Source organism: Mchenga conophoros, linkage group LG13 (genome assembly GCF_057382185.1).
Source record: "Mchenga conophoros isolate Kocher_MC1m ecotype Shallow Benthic linkage group LG13, M_conophoros_male_GT1.1, whole genome shotgun sequence".
Lineage (NCBI taxonomy): Eukaryota > Metazoa > Chordata > Actinopteri > Cichliformes > Cichlidae > Mchenga > Mchenga conophoros.
Window position 1 is genome coordinate 25,255,603 of NC_140538.1, and position 17,933 is coordinate 25,273,535.

The 17,933-nt window shown below is 42.2% G+C and overlaps 1 protein-coding gene across 1 annotated transcript in view; it reads left to right on the forward strand.

The window, feature by feature from the left end:
- Positions 1 to 17,933, forward strand: part of cdh23 (cadherin-related 23) — a 195,916-nt gene that overhangs the window by 131,453 nt on the left and 46,530 nt on the right. Inside the window, exons 14-23 of the mRNA XM_085297424.1 lie at positions 5,795 to 5,859; positions 6,650 to 6,887; positions 9,001 to 9,106; positions 9,271 to 9,398; positions 12,275 to 12,347; positions 13,277 to 13,393; positions 13,799 to 13,911; positions 14,105 to 14,212; positions 16,501 to 16,690; positions 17,000 to 17,145. Of these exons, the coding sequence (XP_085153550.1) occupies positions 5,795 to 5,859; positions 6,650 to 6,887; positions 9,001 to 9,106; positions 9,271 to 9,398; positions 12,275 to 12,347; positions 13,277 to 13,393; positions 13,799 to 13,911; positions 14,105 to 14,212; positions 16,501 to 16,690; positions 17,000 to 17,145 (1,284 nt within the window). The remainder of the gene's footprint in view (positions 1 to 5,794; positions 5,860 to 6,649; positions 6,888 to 9,000; positions 9,107 to 9,270; positions 9,399 to 12,274; positions 12,348 to 13,276; positions 13,394 to 13,798; positions 13,912 to 14,104; positions 14,213 to 16,500; positions 16,691 to 16,999; positions 17,146 to 17,933) is intronic.

The following is a 17,933-nucleotide window of genomic DNA, read 5'->3' on the forward strand; positions in this document are numbered from 1 at the left end:
TCACCTTTGTAGAGTTTTCTTTACTCTTTATCGTGTCTCTACATCCTCCCTGTTCTTGTGTTAATGTCATTCCTTCATCACTGAGGCCAGAGGAACACAGGGAGACAGAGGAGGGGAAATCAAGACCTGCTGGTAAAGTGAAGCTGCCAGACGCTGAGAACTGCATTAAGCTCAAACTCTGTCTATAGCTTATGCCCACACTAGAGTCATCTCTCTTTCTCTGTCTTACTCCTCGCTTCTCTTCTCACTTTCACAGACTTCTTTTCCAGAGGTCTACATATGGAAAATGATAAAGTGGCTACATATTCATGCAAAGACAGAATTTATCTTGCAAGCTGCCACAGTGTGCCGTGAAAACATCCCCTCCTCTTTGTTGGAGACATTGTTAGAAAAGCGTTAAACTTTTATCTCTTTCTCGTTCCTGTTGTCTTGCTGTTATCTGGGTGGTCAGGAGATAATAGAAGCAGGCAGTTCAATCCTGTCGGCAGGCGGCGGTTGCTTTGAGCACCCCCACCTGCTTGTTAATGGTTTGAAGAAATAAAGCAGTCGTAAATGTACACTCGCCATCTTCATTGCACTAAAGTGTCTGCCATGAAAAACACACACAGACACACACACACAGCTCCCATCAACCCCAAGCAGGTGCTCTAGGTCACAGCTGGAGAGAGGAGCGGTCAGTCCTAGTGCGATCCGAGGAGGGGAGGTGTATTTCATTTCAGTTTTGCTGTTGGGGTTTGAGTTTTGTGTCTTATCGCACAGCTTCGTGTGTCCGATATGAAAGTGAAGAAGAATGTATAAAATTCACTCATTAGCTCAGTCACAGGAGTGTTGAGTCAGTAGATGTTCAGGATATGTGATCATTAATTGGACACATGTCTGAATAGCCCCGACGTGGTATCTGAGTTTCTGTGCTTTTTCCAGGCTGCTGCTCTGCTGAGTCTTGCTCTGTAGAATTGATCAGAGACACAGACAGGCTCTATACGGTCCCATGTTAGTTTGTGGGCATAGAAACAGAGATCTGAGTGAAAGCCAACACCTGTTTATTTAATTAAATTATTTAAATTACATTTAAATTATTTAATTCACTTTTTCACACGTCTTCGGTTGGAATGTGACTTGTTGACTTGTCCCCTGTCAGTTATGTTGATGTTAATTTACAGAATAATTAAGTCAGCTCGCCAATTTTTTTTAAATCCATGTTCTTTAGAGGATTGTTAAAGGATGGAATTACATTGTTCTGTAACTTAAAACAACTTAAATTAAATAATGTTAATAATGCACCTATATGTATGATGAAACAGCTTTAGTTTGATTTTGTTTCTCCTGTCTGCAGTAGCATTGCATCCATCCATCCATCCAACCATTTACTTCTGCTTATACAATTTCAAGTTCCAGAAAGCAGCATTCAAGTTGAACAAAGCAATTCGGTGTTCCCCAAACTTTGTAGTGTAAGTTCACTTACATTACTCCACCAATGCACAACACAGGAAACACTGGCTTTAATTAAGCTTTTAATGTCAATTAGATCTGATTAATTTAGACCACTACAGCCTGCATTAATCTGTTCATTAAAGAAGTTGCGTAATGTTGATTGTGGAGTTCCTAAACTTTAGCAAGGGCATCTTCACTTATTATGTGGACCACATGGCCATATCAAAAGATATTACCATGTGACATGTGTATACAGTATTTCAAAGCAATTTAATCACTTCTGACTGCTGGTTTGTAAGTTTGTTGCTGATGATTAACAAGCAGAGCTGTTGTGACAGAATTCTTTTAATGAAGTATATTTTGACAGTTAGTGAAGTACGGTTCACCATCGCCATTTTATTTTGAAAAAGGATGCGTCATGCGATCTGACTGTGAAACCGACACTACACGCTTACTGCCTAACAACGTGATAAATGAGCCTGAGGTTACAGACAAGGAAGCCGATGGCCGTTTTACCAAAGACTTGTATACCACCCTTTTTGCATCCAGAGGACTCACTACCTGCTGGTCATTTTAAAAAAAAGTGCAGTTTTAAGACACCTTGTACTGGTTTTACGTCTCAGACCTGAAAATACCTCTGTCTTTTATTTATAACTATATATAACTATGTCCATTTTTCACTTTACTTATGTATAGAAAAATAGACATGGATGTTAAATTATCATGTTTTTTTTATTTTAATTATATATCGTATATAGTGAGATGGCAAAAGAGGTTCTTCTTCGTCTTCTTTGTAAGCGCCATATTCATTGTGTAAAACAAAAGGCACAAATTTACACTAAAAACTGTTTAGCACTATCTATTCACAAAGAACATTGTACATGTAACGTACTGTACGTGTACTGATTTAAGTATTCACAATGATGTAGGAGTGTTTGATTAAATGATTGTTCTCTGGGCCTTAATTCTTACGTAGCATTTATGAATGTTAATCTATGATTTTGCCACAATCAGTAGTGTGGAAACCTAACCAGAGCAGAGGAACCCAAGTTCAGGACGATAACCTTGTGGACCGCCTCCTCCACAGTCACTCTCACAGACTGGACAGCTTTACTTTTACTGTTTATGTGCACATGTGGGTCCGCATTTGCTATCCCTTCTTTGTGGTTGTGTTTAGGTGTGCAACACTGAGACAGAGGAGGTTGTCTGTGTTGGGACTGGGGGTCATCTCTATTTTGACAGCATGCTTTGACAGGCAGTAATTGGTTTCCTTTTCCATGCCTCCAAAGCTCCTGCAGAAAAAGCAATTTTGGTAGCCAATCAATTCAAATTTTAGCTCACTCAAGATAGAGAAGCCCGTGCAGCTTTAACCTCCTCGCTAAGGAAAACGGCCCTGCAAACCCCCACTCCCTCAATCCCAGCCCTAACTTACACACATACGCACACAGACTAGCCTTGTCTCTCAGCCATCCTTGAGGGGAAGCTCTCATTTCCGTTTTCTCTTGAAAGCAATTGAGTGTAATAATAGCTGTTTATACTGTAAATGGTTTGGGTGCATTTTTACCTCAAAACTGAATGAACCTATGAATTTCTGTCCATGTGTATCCTTCTCACATGTTCACAAACATATGCGCACACATACACACACCATCCAATACAAAATACAAAGGTAAATACACAGGTACTCACACACACACAGAACTGTGTTTGCCTACTGGCTCTGCCCCTGTGATGTGAAGAAACACATCATTTAACCAAACTGGTCAACTGAGAACTAATTTCTTCTTTGTAGTTACTGCCTGAGGACCCTAGGGTTTGCAGAGTTTATAGTGGCAATCAGCAGCACTGTGACTCTTTGTGCAGAAACTTCTTAACAATTTAGTTTGGACTCTGATCAGGACGCTGACTCTGATACCTCAGTGCCCTCCTCCTCAGCGCTGTTACAGTCTAGGCCCGGTATTTATCAGTACATCTGCACCATAGTCTGTACACAGTAGTAGAACACAGTAGTGATATACCTAAAGTGTTTTGTGCTATCCTGGTATACAGCATTCACTTACCAGAATGCCTCCTTTACAGTTTATTTTTTTTCTTTTTGAGTTTTTCTCTTTTCAGTTATTTCAGTGGCTCCCTAAAAAGTCGTGTTTCATGAATCCATTAGCATGAAAACTATTTATCCGCGTGAACCATCACTGCACTTTAAATGGTGGTTGTAATTGTCTGCTAGGATTTTAGTCACATTAGTAAGGCACATTGCCCAGCTTTATTTCCATGTCATTTCTTTCCTCATTAAGTCCTACGCTCACTCTCTCCCTGTGCACCCCACCTCAACTTTTCTATCACCTCCAACTCACTGACTAAGAAAGAAGTTTAAGCTGCCATGGCAACGAGGGGCAAGTGCATAATACACTGGTGTCAATGATTCCGATTCCCAGGATGCTAAGTGGCTGCAAAATCCCTCTGCCAACCAGTCTCTGCCGTCCATCTGCTGAGGGCCTTCTGTGGCTAAAGTTGAAAGTCTTTGACATACAGTTGGCAAAGTGACTGGACCATGGCGATTGTTTGGCTGGTGAATGACTGGACGGGAGTGGATGCCGTCTACCTCTCTTCATTTCTCTTTCTCCCTGCCTGTCTCTCGCTCTGCCCCGTCTGTCTGTCTGTCGTAGCGAGAGCAGTTCGGCTGTAGCAGCAGAAGCGACATTGGCTCCCAGGCTGGGCTCGGGCTCCTGTCACTGCCTCGATAGCTGTCACGCTAACACCCCTGCCACTATCATTGGAGCACTTATGGGCCTGTCACTCACCTGGGAGCAAAGGGAGGGAGGGAGGCACCGAGGGCCAAGGGTGTGCTAAGGGAGATACGTGCAGGAGAGGGGAGAACGTGGAAAGGCGCTCGGATGCAGGGAGGAAAGTGAGGAAAAGACAGCAGGCAAAAGGGGAAGATAGTGGAGAAGGGATGGGCTGGAATGCAAAGACGGAGAAGGGGGGGGCAGCCAGCTGAGCGGCATTAAATGATGAAGTCATTCAGACTCAATAGATGAAAACTCAAAGGTTAACATTAGAACCTGACTGGATTTCCAAACACTCCGTTTGTATTTAGCAACCCGCTCTCTACTTGTTCAGCAGGATGTGCTCCATTACACTTGACAACTGAGAAAGGGCCGTTCGGACATTAAAAAGAAACATCGATTTGCCATCCCGGACAATGTACTCGAAGCTCTGTGAAATTACAAGCTTCAGCTAAACAGCATAGGGTAATTTTTAGAAGGAAGTGGAAAACACATTGATAGCTGCAGCTATCCGCGCTCACAAGGACATGTCACAGCTGCGTTCCAGAAAAAAAAAGCACACACTCTGGACACACACGTGTACGCAGAGGTCCACATAATAAGGTCGGTATCGGGGCATCACTGAATCACAGAGACCAGCACTGTGGTTGACAGAGCAGGCTGCAGACACGTTTGAGTCTGGCCCTTCAACTGACTGTAGAGGCACTCAAGTGAAACTCTATTACAACACCCTCTCCAGCCTCGATCCATCAGCGCCAACACAACGCCAGTTCACGTGTACACAAGCAGGCGTGTGTGTTTGTGTGTGTTTTTTCAAAGACAGATTGCTTTAATGTGGCATTTCATTAAGCACAAGATTTCTAAAAGTGTTGCTCTTTCTATGGTATTTCTTCTGACACCCCTTTTATCTGCAAAACTTATGACAGCAATTGTTGTTGCTTTTAAGGCAACTGCGGGTCATGCGGGTGAGGAAAATGTATCACTCCTCCCATCAGACTTAATCCAATCAACACCTTTGGAGCGTGAAGCATGGCTTTCATGTTTTATCAGAGAGTCATAGACAGCTGTTAGAGTGAGAAATTTAGGAAAAGGAGCAAAGTGCAGTCATGACAAGTGAGCTCATGCTGCCCCACACTTCAACACAGACAGGCACAAATGTATGCAGAGGAATAGCATAACAGATACATTGTCTCGAATGGGATGAATATTTCATGGCTGGTTTGTGAAAAAAAAAGATTATAATGTGTCTTTGCTATCATGTCGCAAAAGTTCAACATTAACTTCCCTTCCTAATTGGCTACAGCACAGAAAATCAAGGTACACAGACACATGGCACAAAACTTTTTTTTCCACATGAAAATAGTTTAGCCAAATGATGCTTGAAATTGAAAGTGACTCAAAAGTTAAAGTGGATGAGAAGCAAAAAAAAAAAAAAAAAGTCAGGATAAAACATTTAAATCGACAAACGACAGGAACTGAACATACTGTAAAACTTTACTGGGAAGCAAATAAACAAAAATAAACATGATTTTAAATGTGTGTCTTCTTTTTGTTTTTTGGGGTTTTTGCCCGTCTAGGCCACAGACGGAGATGCAGGCACTTTTGGGATTGTGCGGTACTACTTCACTGATGAGCCAGACCAGTAAGACACAGCTACACACACACACTCACTTACACATAGTCAATCAGTCCACACACACAAAAACACACACACAAACACATTAATTTTTCATTTATTTGGCCCCTTGTTAACAATTGTACCGCACTGTTTCTGGCACACAGCATCACCAGAGACAGCTGAGCTACAACAATGTCTGGCGCTTATCTCAACGTCTGCTCTTTTCAGGCCACAAACACCTAGAAAAACTAACACTCACATAATTCACTCATTAATAATCGCCAGTGTTTTAAAAGACCACCATTACTGTGGCTTCCTATAATATGTATATTTTTCTGTCTTTAACAAAATAATTTAATTATTTATTTAACACAATACGGAGACCTCCCTGCTCACAACTCTGTATTATATATATTTGAGCAGCTTTGCATGACAGTTTAAAATCTGTCTTTAGCTACCTTCTCCATCTCTTAAGCCAGCTTTCTCCTGATTGGCTCCCTTTCACAAACAAAAGATTTGGGTGCCAGTTGCATGGGACTACTGGGCTCTCACCCAGAGCTGTGTCATTTTCTAACTACTCTCTGGATTTCTAGTTTCATAGGGGCTGCTTGCCAGAATTAATTGGCCCCTTTGGAGCTGTAGTCCAAAGATGTAAATTTCCTGTGGTAGAGAGTGGTCCGTGGGACAGTGTTGGGGGTTTCTGTGCTTACAGCCAGAGCTAGCCATATTAATCTTATGAAATAAAGTTAGTGCGGTGCACTTGTAGTCACAGGGAGGAAAAAAATGGGCCTCTAACCTCACTTTTCTCTTGCAGGTTTTCAATTGACGAAGAGACAGGCTGGGTCGTTCTGCAGGCCAGCCTTGACTATGAGTTAATGCGCCGCTTCACGCTGACTGTGCTGGCGAAGGACGGCGGTGGGGAGGAGACCACAGGGAGGGTCCGAGTCAACGTATTGGACGTCAACGACAACGCGCCACTCTTCCAAAAGGAGGCGTACGTGGGCTCTCTGCGAGAGAACGAACAGACTGTGCAGTCAGTGGCACGAATCAGGGTGATTATAAACGCATAAGGTCGAAGAAGCACCTACACACAAAAGGCGGTGGAGTTTTTAAAGCATGCTTACTGTACAATTTGTTGGCAAAATTACATGCTCTTTACAAGACAGTGTTGTAAACGTGTCCCGTTTATAGCTGCTGTAAAATACCCCATAAACATACACCTGTGACCATCGCGGGTTTTAAATATTAACACTCGAGACTAAGATCAACATCCATAATGGTATTGAAGTGCCGCATAGCAACAGTTTGTTTGGTTGCAATAAACAAACTACGTTGTAAGATAAAAAATAATGTTTATTTATTATTGATTTGAAATGAAATTATTCCACACACTGAGCACTGAGACAGAATATTTCCCCGTGTTCTCTTGCACTTATTTGGTACATTCACATAAAAACTACACCCTGCTATACAGAATCTCACTCAAACCCCACCACAAATCTGACTCCCAGACCTTTTGGCTTTGCTGCCCTTCTCGTCTTTCTTCCGTGTTCCTTCTCTGTTACTGTAATCACGCAGTAATATGTTTGTCTGCACTGTATCCAAAAAGAACAGGTCAGCTTACTGTGTTGGCCATCAGTCACTGCCACACATAAGGCAGTGGTGCGCAGGCACAGTGGTAACCAGTGGGTCAGTGTTTGCTTTGATTGCACCCACAAGAGAAAGATTATTACATCCCTTGTGGCTTTACGCTGCTACGGTTACACTATGGCAGTTTGCCTTTTGCATTGTGGGAACCGAGCTGATGGCCAGGCTCAGTGCTTTGGCTCGCTGTGTTTGATTAGTCTGAGCTAACCTTAAACGCTGCTGATATTAATACGCCGCCTCAGGAGGAAGGGGAGGGAGGGAGCCGGTCGCATAATTGTGTGTGTCAGCAGTATGCCTTGGAACCTCTTGTGCACACACAAATAAATGTGCGCGCACGCACATACAGAGTACTCCAGGAAAACAGGGAGGGATGGAGGAAACGAAAGAACGCTGAAATAGAAGGAGAGGGTGTTTTGAGAGACAAAGCAAAGAGAGGCTCTTGTGTTGTTTGCTTTTTGCCTTGGAGATTTGTGCCTCCTACCACTGCGCTTATGCTTTCTAGCTAAATCTTTTTTCATTTTCTCAACACTCCTTATTCCTTTGCTTCCTTAGCCGCTCATCTATTTGATTTGCTGCCCCCAACTCCTCTTACCTTTGAGTGGTAATGCAAAACTATTTGTCGGAATTTGATAGAGGAAGACGGTCTGGAAGAGAAAGCCACAGCTTAGGAAGTTGTGGGGGAAGAAAGGTATTGCTTACTCAACACTCTGGCGTTAAATCAAAGAGGAGAGATTTGTGTTATGGAGGGAAACAAGTGAGTGTTTTTGACAGCCTGTCCAGCCTCTAATGATGCCAGTGAGGGCCCAGTAGACTCCCCTCACAGCCGGAGGACTCGTGTTTAAGTTCCTGCCAACTCGAGAATAATGAGGGGGTGTCATCATTGTTGTTGTTGTTGTTGTGGATTAGACCTGCAAAGTACAGTTTCATCTGTCCTCTGCCTGCTTGGCTTGTCTAGGCTCGGTTGGTGTTCATCCAGTATTGACGCCTGCGCCACTAATAGCCAGAATCAGCTTTAATCTGTCCAATAACATATCGACGCTGACTGACACTTTCCTGGCTGCACATATACACTCAGACTCAAAAACACCCATGCTGTGCAGACATATAGTCATAAATATTATCACTGTCTAATGCAACATCTGTCCCATCGCACTCTGCGAGACTTTGCCTGTCAATAGCTTCTTTTGCACTCCCTTTTCAAGGTGGGAAAACCCCACCATTATTACACCTCACTGCTCCATATAAAAGGTAAAAAGGCAAAATAAGAGTGCTTTGAGGTACCGCCCTGAAGCCGGCAGTGGAGGTGGTAATGTACTGTATGCATGTGTAGAAAGCAGATCCAGAAAGCTGAAGCTTTTGTGCACAAAGCACACCTTTGATTCCGCTAAGCCAGCATGCTATCACACTCTTCCAGCATTACGTCTGCCACCATTAAGACACACCGGATGTATAAAAAGGCCTACTGAGCCACAAGTCACTAACATCGTCTACTCTCGCACACCTTGTGCCCAATCACAGGCTACAGATGAAGATTCTCCTCCCAACAACGTGTTGACATATACCATCATTTCAGCGTCGGCCTTCCCTGATTACTTCCGTATCATCATGGTGGAAGGTTACGCAGGTACGCAGATGTGGTTGAGTTTAAGAGTGTGCGCGTTAAGCTAAAAACAGATTAGATATCCAAGGATTGTTTATACGTAAGTTTTTGCTTGGATTATTTGGGATTATAATAATTATTTGACCAGCAATTTTACTAAGATGTGATGTTTGTGCACCTTCCTCCAGTGATCAGTGTCATCAGACCTCTGGACTATGAGATGGTTCCCAAGGGCATGATCTATCTGACAGTGATGGCCAAAGATGGGGGAAATCCAGCCCTCAACAGCACTGTTCCTGTTACGGTGGAGGTGATTGTAAGTATAACCCTGCAACATACACACAACAGCAACAACTTAATGACACACAGCCACAACTGGAGGTTCAAGTATCAGTTCCTCCTGCAGTTTTTGCTGACAGCTGTCAACAAATGCAGACACAGAGCAGTATTTTGCGAGTACACAGCTTTTGACTTGGTTAAATCTTCAGCATGTTTTCCACCTGCATAACCCAAATATAAACATCACAAGTATGCAGCCTTATTCAAGCTGTGAACGTTTTCTACCATCCGGTGCTTTGTACATTCTCTTAGATGAAGACTAATGACCTTAAGCAACAACTGTCACGTCTTGCTATGTACTGTCCATCGGCATATAGCAGCTTTTATGAAGCCTTGCTTATGTCTAAAAATGTTATTGACCTCACATTATCACCAACGGGATGGCATCTTTTCCCGGGATGTCAAATACATTTGAATGCTGTTCTTCCAAAGTTATTTACAGCAAACCCGCAAGCAGATGTGATTTGAAGTTTAGTTGTTCTGGGTTCAGGGGTTTGTTAGTTGTTCCAGGAAATAAAACCTGAAAGGTAGGTCTAAGAGGGCTCAAACAGTTCAGTGTAACTAGAGTGCTTGCACAGAGGTCACAGAGGTTAGTAATGCTAAATCTATCAGAGAAAACATGCATTTCCCCATTACCATTGTGCAGCATGCTTAAGCGGCTGGCACTTTTAGGATTATAAACACAACTTTAAAAAAGTTACTAGTACCCTAGCGGCCTTCAACCTCTGTTTTCTTTCTTAAGATTAGCTGATGTGGAACCTGCATGTAATTCATTAAGACTTAAAGATGCCCATTTATTGACTTTATTTGCAACTAATATTTCACAACGTAAATAACTTCTTTATATAGTAACTATTTTGATCAAAGCTGAGATTCTTTCTAATTCCAGACCCTGCGACAGAAATCCTTACAGTCTCCCCACTTTTAAGACACTTTTGTCAAACCCTTTAAAAAATAGGAAAGAAGCCCACAGAGCTCTTATATCATATGTAGTGAATGAACACAGAGCTTCCTTATACTTATAAAAATCCACATTGCAGTTTGTGACAGGTGTCACCAGCCTCATCTGGTGGATTGTTTCATATGTTTCTGACTTACATATTGCTTTCAGTATTCCTTCACTGTTTACCTTCTCAATCCTTTTAACCCGTGTCTCACTGCAACTTTGTCTGCAGCTTTATCGCAGTCTGTGCAGCTATCTGAGCTTCCAGTTCGCTTGTCAGTCTTATCAGTAAATGTCTTATTTTGAGGCACTAGAAAAAGTCACAGCTGTCTACTCGCACCCGCACTGCATCACAGATGTTTTAATATATTAAAGGATGGAGGAAAGAAAACACTCTGCATGAGGTTCTGGGTTCTGATCCTACAAGATAGTGATTCAGAGCTTTTGATGCATGTTTCCCTGCAAATGTAATGACAGACCGTATTGTGATGCTATGCACGGGAAATTTTCACCTATATGGTTTCATTTCATGATGCTTTTGGGTTTTTAAGTTATCTTTGAACCATGTTTGAATGCTGATGTGAATGGAGGTCGTTCAAATGTCCTAATTAAAGGCAGTAATGACATCATGCTTGCACGTTCAAGACGACTCGCGTTGGAACTGTGGTCACAGAAAGCTGTCTAATATGTGTCCAAATTCTCACATTAATCAGGTTGTAGGTGTAATATTGTATTTTTGTTGACTAAAAAAAGAATGAATATTGACCTTTGCTAAGGTGCAATAAATACAGCTGTAAAAATATAACGAACAACCCAACACTAATAAACAGTCTCTCTGCTGGCTCTTAAGCTCATTTCCCATGATAGCCATCAATTAGACATGAAACCTTTTGTTCATAAGAGGGAAAAAAATGGCGGTAGAATGGATGAATCCAGTTGGAATATTCTTTGATATGCACGGACAGTAATCATATCTGTACACATCCTACAAGAGAGAGAAATATTGTGTAAAACAACTGGGAGAGATGTGCCAAATTCATTATGCTCTCCCTCTCTCTCTCTCTCTCTCTCTTGCTGTCCTCCACAGTGTCGTGACTCACACCACAGGGGTTTATCAGTGGCTGGCAGCATCACATACACACAATGCTTTGCGCCAGCGTAGCACAGAGCCCAGCTAGATAATAGTGCCAGTGACTGTTGTTAAAGTGTTAACATTTCTCAGCGGCTCACACAGTGGGGAAACTCTCTGTGAATAGCCACACAACTGGATGTGTTGGTGTGAAATAGTCTAATTCAGCGAGTGGGAGGTTGTGAGGAAATGTAAATACTCTTACAAAGTCTGTTTTTCAGCAGAAGCTGTAGCACGCTCTAGTCCGTGATTCCTATCAGTATACAGGCCCTGATTACTCTTTTGCTTCAGGCAGTGCCATTAGAAGCAATAATAATAATGTTTCTAACTATTTTCTCATATATTGTTGCAACAGTGTCTTCTTTTTTAATATCTACCTCAGCTTGAGCATCAATCCACTTATTGTCCAGCCTACTTTCTTTCTCCTAAAGCCACAAAACACCTAACATTGCATTCACTGGTGGGATAGTTAGTGTAGTAGCCACAAAATAGTTTCTGATTGGACAGTGAAAACAGCAGCCGGCATGACAAAGTGTTTGAAGTCATAAAATAATATATTATAGGGTCTTTCAGCTCAGTAGCCATCTTCAAAGAGATTCCACCAGCACTGATGCTATTAAAAACGTTTGTGCTTCTCACTGTCTTAATTCCCAAATTTGCTAATCTCAGTGTTAATGTGTGACGACAGTTTCAGCAACTCTTCTTTTTTAAGCAACATTAGCATTTTCTCATTGTTTAGCACATTGACTCAAGCTGTTGTTGATGTTTGTACCTCCCCCAGGATGAAAATGACAACCCACCCGAGTTCAGCAAACAGTCCTACATCATCAAAATCCCCGAGAACATTATCGCTGGTGAGTCATTTCATACGTTTGGGGTTACAGTTTAGTTGCTAGAATACATTTTTCTGGTCGGCGCAGCCAACACAGCACTTAAACACTCCAGACAAACACCATGTGTTGCACATACAGTCACCACTCACTCGAATTGCCTTACTATTAGGATATACAACAAATGGCTCTGCTGTCTTGGGGCTGTGTTTCCTTTTTTTTTTCTTTTTTAAAATGTTTTATTTTATTTCCATCCTCTGGCCTGCACTGTCTTATTTGTTTTGATTTTGCATAATGTTTTAAAATTCTCAGTCAGAATAGGATATTGACTATTCAAGGGAAATCACTGGATGCTATATTCATTCTCATGCATGCATTCAAAAGACTCTTTCATCCCAGACAATAGATTAGTTTCCAGTCGCTAGAGGGAAATGAGATATTTGACCGCCTTGTTCTCTGTCTCGAGTTCTGCCAGATCCTGGCCAGTTTTTATTCCTCGGGCCCGATTTTGAAGGAGCGCATAGCTGAGCTGCTTGGGCCGGGGCTCGAGGTTTAGGAGACTATGTCTAAAGTGTTTGGCCCTGAGCTGAAGGCCCGAGGCTTGGGATGCAAGGCTGCGCTCAGGGCTAACCCTGCGGCTCTGGCTAGCCTCTCATCCCCTCTGCCTGCCAGGGTATTGATCAAGTCTGTGCCAAGTATGGGCTGTGCCAAACAAGCTGATAATCCACTAATCCATAAACCCACTCACTGTCATGCCATCAGTCGAGTTGTGGATGGGGGCGGTGAAGACACTAGCTCTGTGTTTGCCATTTCAGTCTGTCTCTGCTGCTCGTCTATCCCTGCCTTCTTTCCCTTTTCCTAGACTTCACATGTTTTCTCCATGATACTGTCTCTCACTTCAGTGAGTTGTAACTTTCTTTATGTCTAACCCCCCCCCCCCCCCCCTTCTGCAGGGGCTACTGTGCTGCTTGTGAATGCTACTGATTTGGACGCCTCGCGGGAGTTTGGCCAGGCCTCACTCATCTACTCCCTGGAGGGCTCCTCTCAGTTCCGTCTCAACTCACGCTCAGGTACATGTGTGTGCATGGTGTGTCTTTGTACCAGGGAAAACTGATTTTAGATTTGACTGTAAGATCATGCTGGAAGTGATGGCTTACTTAAATCTGTGTATGCACAACCTTTTTTTGGTTACTTTGCTTCTGTGCACTTTGTGACTGGCTTGCACCCCGTGTCCACAGCGATCCTCATCAAAAGAAAAAGAAATCTTTTTTTTTACTACTCTACAAACTTCTTAAAGTACCTTTAATAAGAACAAATAAAACAAAATGAATACATATAAAATATAATACTGTTTGCTAAAGTAAAGTGAGCTGTCTCTGCGGGGGTTTGCACTCTCTGAGTGTGTGCTGTTGTTGTTCTTGTTGTTTTCTTTTTCCTTTCTTGGCACTTTTGATCTGATACCATGTGTGTTTCAGGAGAGATTACTACCACAGCACTGCTTGACCGTGAACTGAAGTCAGAGTACATCCTGATAGTCAGAGCAGTGGATGGAGGCGTGGGCCCACAGCAGAAGACTGGGATTGCCACGGTAACAATTTTATATCACTCATCAACCAATAATTTGACATCAATAAATTCTGCTTCGTCAGCATAGACGCTCCATGGCATGTTTTTTTTCTGTCGTATAAAAGCTATGAGGTACTAGTAATCGGACTTGGCTCATCATATTGCATCAGTATAGTCAGTTAATGACAATAATTTCCCTCTCCTGCTGAATTTAGGTGAACATCACCATCCTGGACATCAACGACAATGCCCCCATGTGGCGAGACGAGCCATATAATGCCAACGTAGTTGAGATGAGTCCTATCAACACTGATGTCATCTCTGTGAGTGTCTCTAGCCCAACTTGTAACTTGATTCATTAGGTGGTCTTACTAATAGTAACATTGGCACACTGTAATAATAATACTAAAATTACATGTTTATTATCTCCACCAACGCGGTTATGTTTTCACTAGCATGTGTGTCATTCTGTCTGTAAACACAATTACATCAATTCTGATATTTTAGGGGTGTAGAGTGGGGTGTGACCTCTGACCTCTCCTTCACGGTGATTGAAGGAGAGTTATTATAGAGCTATTTAAAATAACACTAGGTTTTCAGACTAATTTGACTAATTTGACTTTTTTTTTATTAACATTACAGTAAGAAATTCTAACCATTTGAACACATGTACATGTTTTTGAATATTTTTTATATATTTTTTCAAAAACGTCCTGTACCATAGCAGCAAAAAAACCACTTGAAATTAGGTCGAGAATATTAAAAGGGGGCAAAAGCCTGAACTTTGCACATGTTGGGACTGCAATTACTTTGAAAGTCAGTACTGTGGTCCTGGAGTAGTTTCGTGTAGGACGGGTGGTGAATGAATTTAGAAGTAAGTTACTGAATTTTTTATATCTTTTGATTGGTGCACTGCTGTCATTTGATTCGTTTTTTTTTTTTTTTCCTGTTTTGAATCAGTATTTTGCAGCTTAATTTGATTAATCTGATTTTGAAAACGCATGCCAAAGATGTGTTTTTAATTTAAAAAAAAATACTCAGTGTCAGATACAGAGTGATCAAAGTGTGAAGATTGAATCATCCATTTTTTTCTGCTTTAACTGAAGAACAACATTTGAAATATAGATCTGCTTACATACTCGGCTATCGATGGACAAATGGCCGTCATGCATAGGTCATCACAAAGTAAACTCCTCTATTAGCCCAAACTCTCATTGTCCTGCCGGTGTCTTTGGCAATGTGTTGTTGTTAATTAAGCCCTGATTGTCCATTAATTAAAGAGGCGTCAGTGAGTGTAATTAAGGGAGTCCAATTGCTAATTAAAATGTAGCCCGCAGTCATACGCAAAGCAAATTATTCAGCTTCTACGCAGAGAAATAAGCAAGAACCCATCTTGCAGTGCAAAAAAAAGTGAAATGAAGAAACGGTGGAGAAAAAGAAATGGTAGATAAGCTTTGCACTGCTAAAATGTTGCCACTTTTTCCTAATCTCCTGTAGTTATTCATCAGTTGACTTCTTTCATGGTGCATCCAGCACTGCGCTGCATACTGTATGTGTCTCCATGTGCACAGTGGACAGACACAGTTGCTCCTCTGACCATTTTTCAATAAATCTGACCACCCAGGCTTACAGTCCTGTAATTGGCCCCAGTGTATCCCTGGCCCAGCCAGTGTTTCCATGGTGACAAGAGGCCACCTGCTGAGTCCTCCTGGAGGTGTCCAGTGAGCCGATGAATTTGGGCGCTGTGTCCAGTGCAAGGATCAGCCCACTCAAATCTCAGAGAACCCCACCATCAATGCTGCAGCCTCCACACACACACACACACACACACACACACACACACACACACACACACACCGTAAGCCTCCTCGAAGATCGCCTTTCAAAACAATATTCCCTTTTCTGCCTCTCTGCAGTCAGACGAGGACCACAGTTCAATAGACAAGGCTAATATATTTGCTCTCCATCTTTTAATGTGCTCTGCTCGGGCCAGAATTGATCATTTCAACGGGCCCCGGTCAGGCACTTCTCCCTGTCTTATATCACCTGCCTTTGTCTGTGCAGTTGCTAATCAATGAGGCTCTGAGATGCCTGCCTACCATGTCCCCTTAATAATTAAATACCTGCAAAACCTTTGTTCCTCTAATGACCAATTAACCAGTTTCCAGCATTTTTAGTCAGCGCTTTGAATAATTGATCAGCTCTTTAAAAATCAGCCTGTGCTTTAGCTGGGCTCCCGGCTTCGTGCATTCATCACCCATCGCAACTCTGTGTCACAAAATGAGACATTACTATTTTTCTTTTAGCTGACTGATGTGTTCGGAAAGTTGAAAGGAATTGTACACGATGCTCAGCTGCTGTTATTCTTTTCCCTCCCTCTCTTGTTCCTCCTCCTTCCTCTTCCTCCTTTCTTTTTTCACCAGAAAAGTTCTGTTGCAGATCATCCCTTCATCTTTAAGTTGTTTTTGCAAAGTAAACCACTAATTTAGCTTTTTATATATCTCTATATGTGGGTGATATATGTGTGTATAGTAAACGGTTTTGAGGAAGCTGTCTGAAGAGCTCAGGCAAATGAAAGTAAAGGGTTTTCTTTACTGGTTTCTGTGTCCAGGTGTTGGCAGTGGACCCTGACAATGGGGAGAATGGGACAGTGATATACAGTATCAATCCAGAAAATCCTTTCTACACCATCAACAGCAGTACTGGGAAGATCCGCACCAGTGGGGTAACACTGGACAGGGAAAGCACAAACCCCAGGGACACGGTTCTTATGAGGACTATCGTCGTGTCAGCTGTCGACCGTGAGTAGTGTGTTGCAGTATGATGTTGGTTTGTGCTTGTAAAATGCTCCTATTAATTACAGGGGATCCAAAAGCAAGCTTAAATTGTAATGTCTCATTATCACGTTATAGTTTTCAGTTCTCAGCGATGAGCCTCTTCCTCCAAGCCTCATTCCTAAAGTTTTATGTTGACCATGAAACTCTTTACGGTGGCTAATAAACTCCTTTGACCATGAGATATGGTGTGTGTGTATGTGTGTGTGTGTGTGTGTGTGTGTGTGTGCGTGCATATAAATATATCTTTATCTATCCCTTTGGCGCCCTCTTTAGGTGGTACACCTCCACTGCGTGCATCAGCAAGCACCACAGTATTTGTCAACCTGCTGGATCTCAATGACAATGACCCAACCTTCCTTAATCTGCCATCTGTGGCTGAAGTACCTGAGGGACTTCCCATTGGATTCTCATTTTTTAGGGTAAAATAAAAGACTGGTGCTTTGTAAAATGGTATTCCATTGCATTTGGGGTTTATTTTGTACATGTTAAAATGATGCAAGGAAAAAATTAATAGTGAAAATCATAATAGTCATGTTCAAAAAGGACTCAGGAGAAGCGTAAGTTTGTTTAATCCCTATTGTTTTATTTAATACTATTTAGTGACTAATTTAGTCACTTTTTTTATTTTATGCTCTGTCCTATCATAAATCCTTCCTTACAATTTGTTACATGGATTTCATTTTATAACCCAGTAATGCACTAGGACGTGTAAAAATCTAAGAATTTCCCCTCTCGCCCTGCTGGTGGTCTTTATCCTTCAAGCTCAGGTCCTCTTTGAGGACCCTACCACTCTCTCTGGCTGAGGTTTTCACGCAGTCGGTTGTGGTCATATTCCTGATGTACTCATGGATGTTTGTTGCCTCATCCTGGACATCCTGGTTTTGACACTCACTAGTCCTCGGCCTCCTTCTGTTCGCTTAGCGTGCATAGGTGCTGGATTTGGGTTGAAACAATCCATGCATGGTGAGGAGGCTTCTTGTCTTGATGTCAGTAGCTTCTACCTCCTCCTTTGGCCAGCTTATTATCCCAGCAGGGTATCTGATCAGTGACAGGGCATAGGTGTTGATTGCCCAGATCCTCTACTTCTCATTCAGCTGACTCTTCAGGACTTGCCTTACTCTCTGCAGGTATTTGGGGGGTGCAGTTTTCCTAATGGCTTCTTTATGATTCCCATTTCCCTTTGTAATTTCCAGGTACTTGTAGCTTT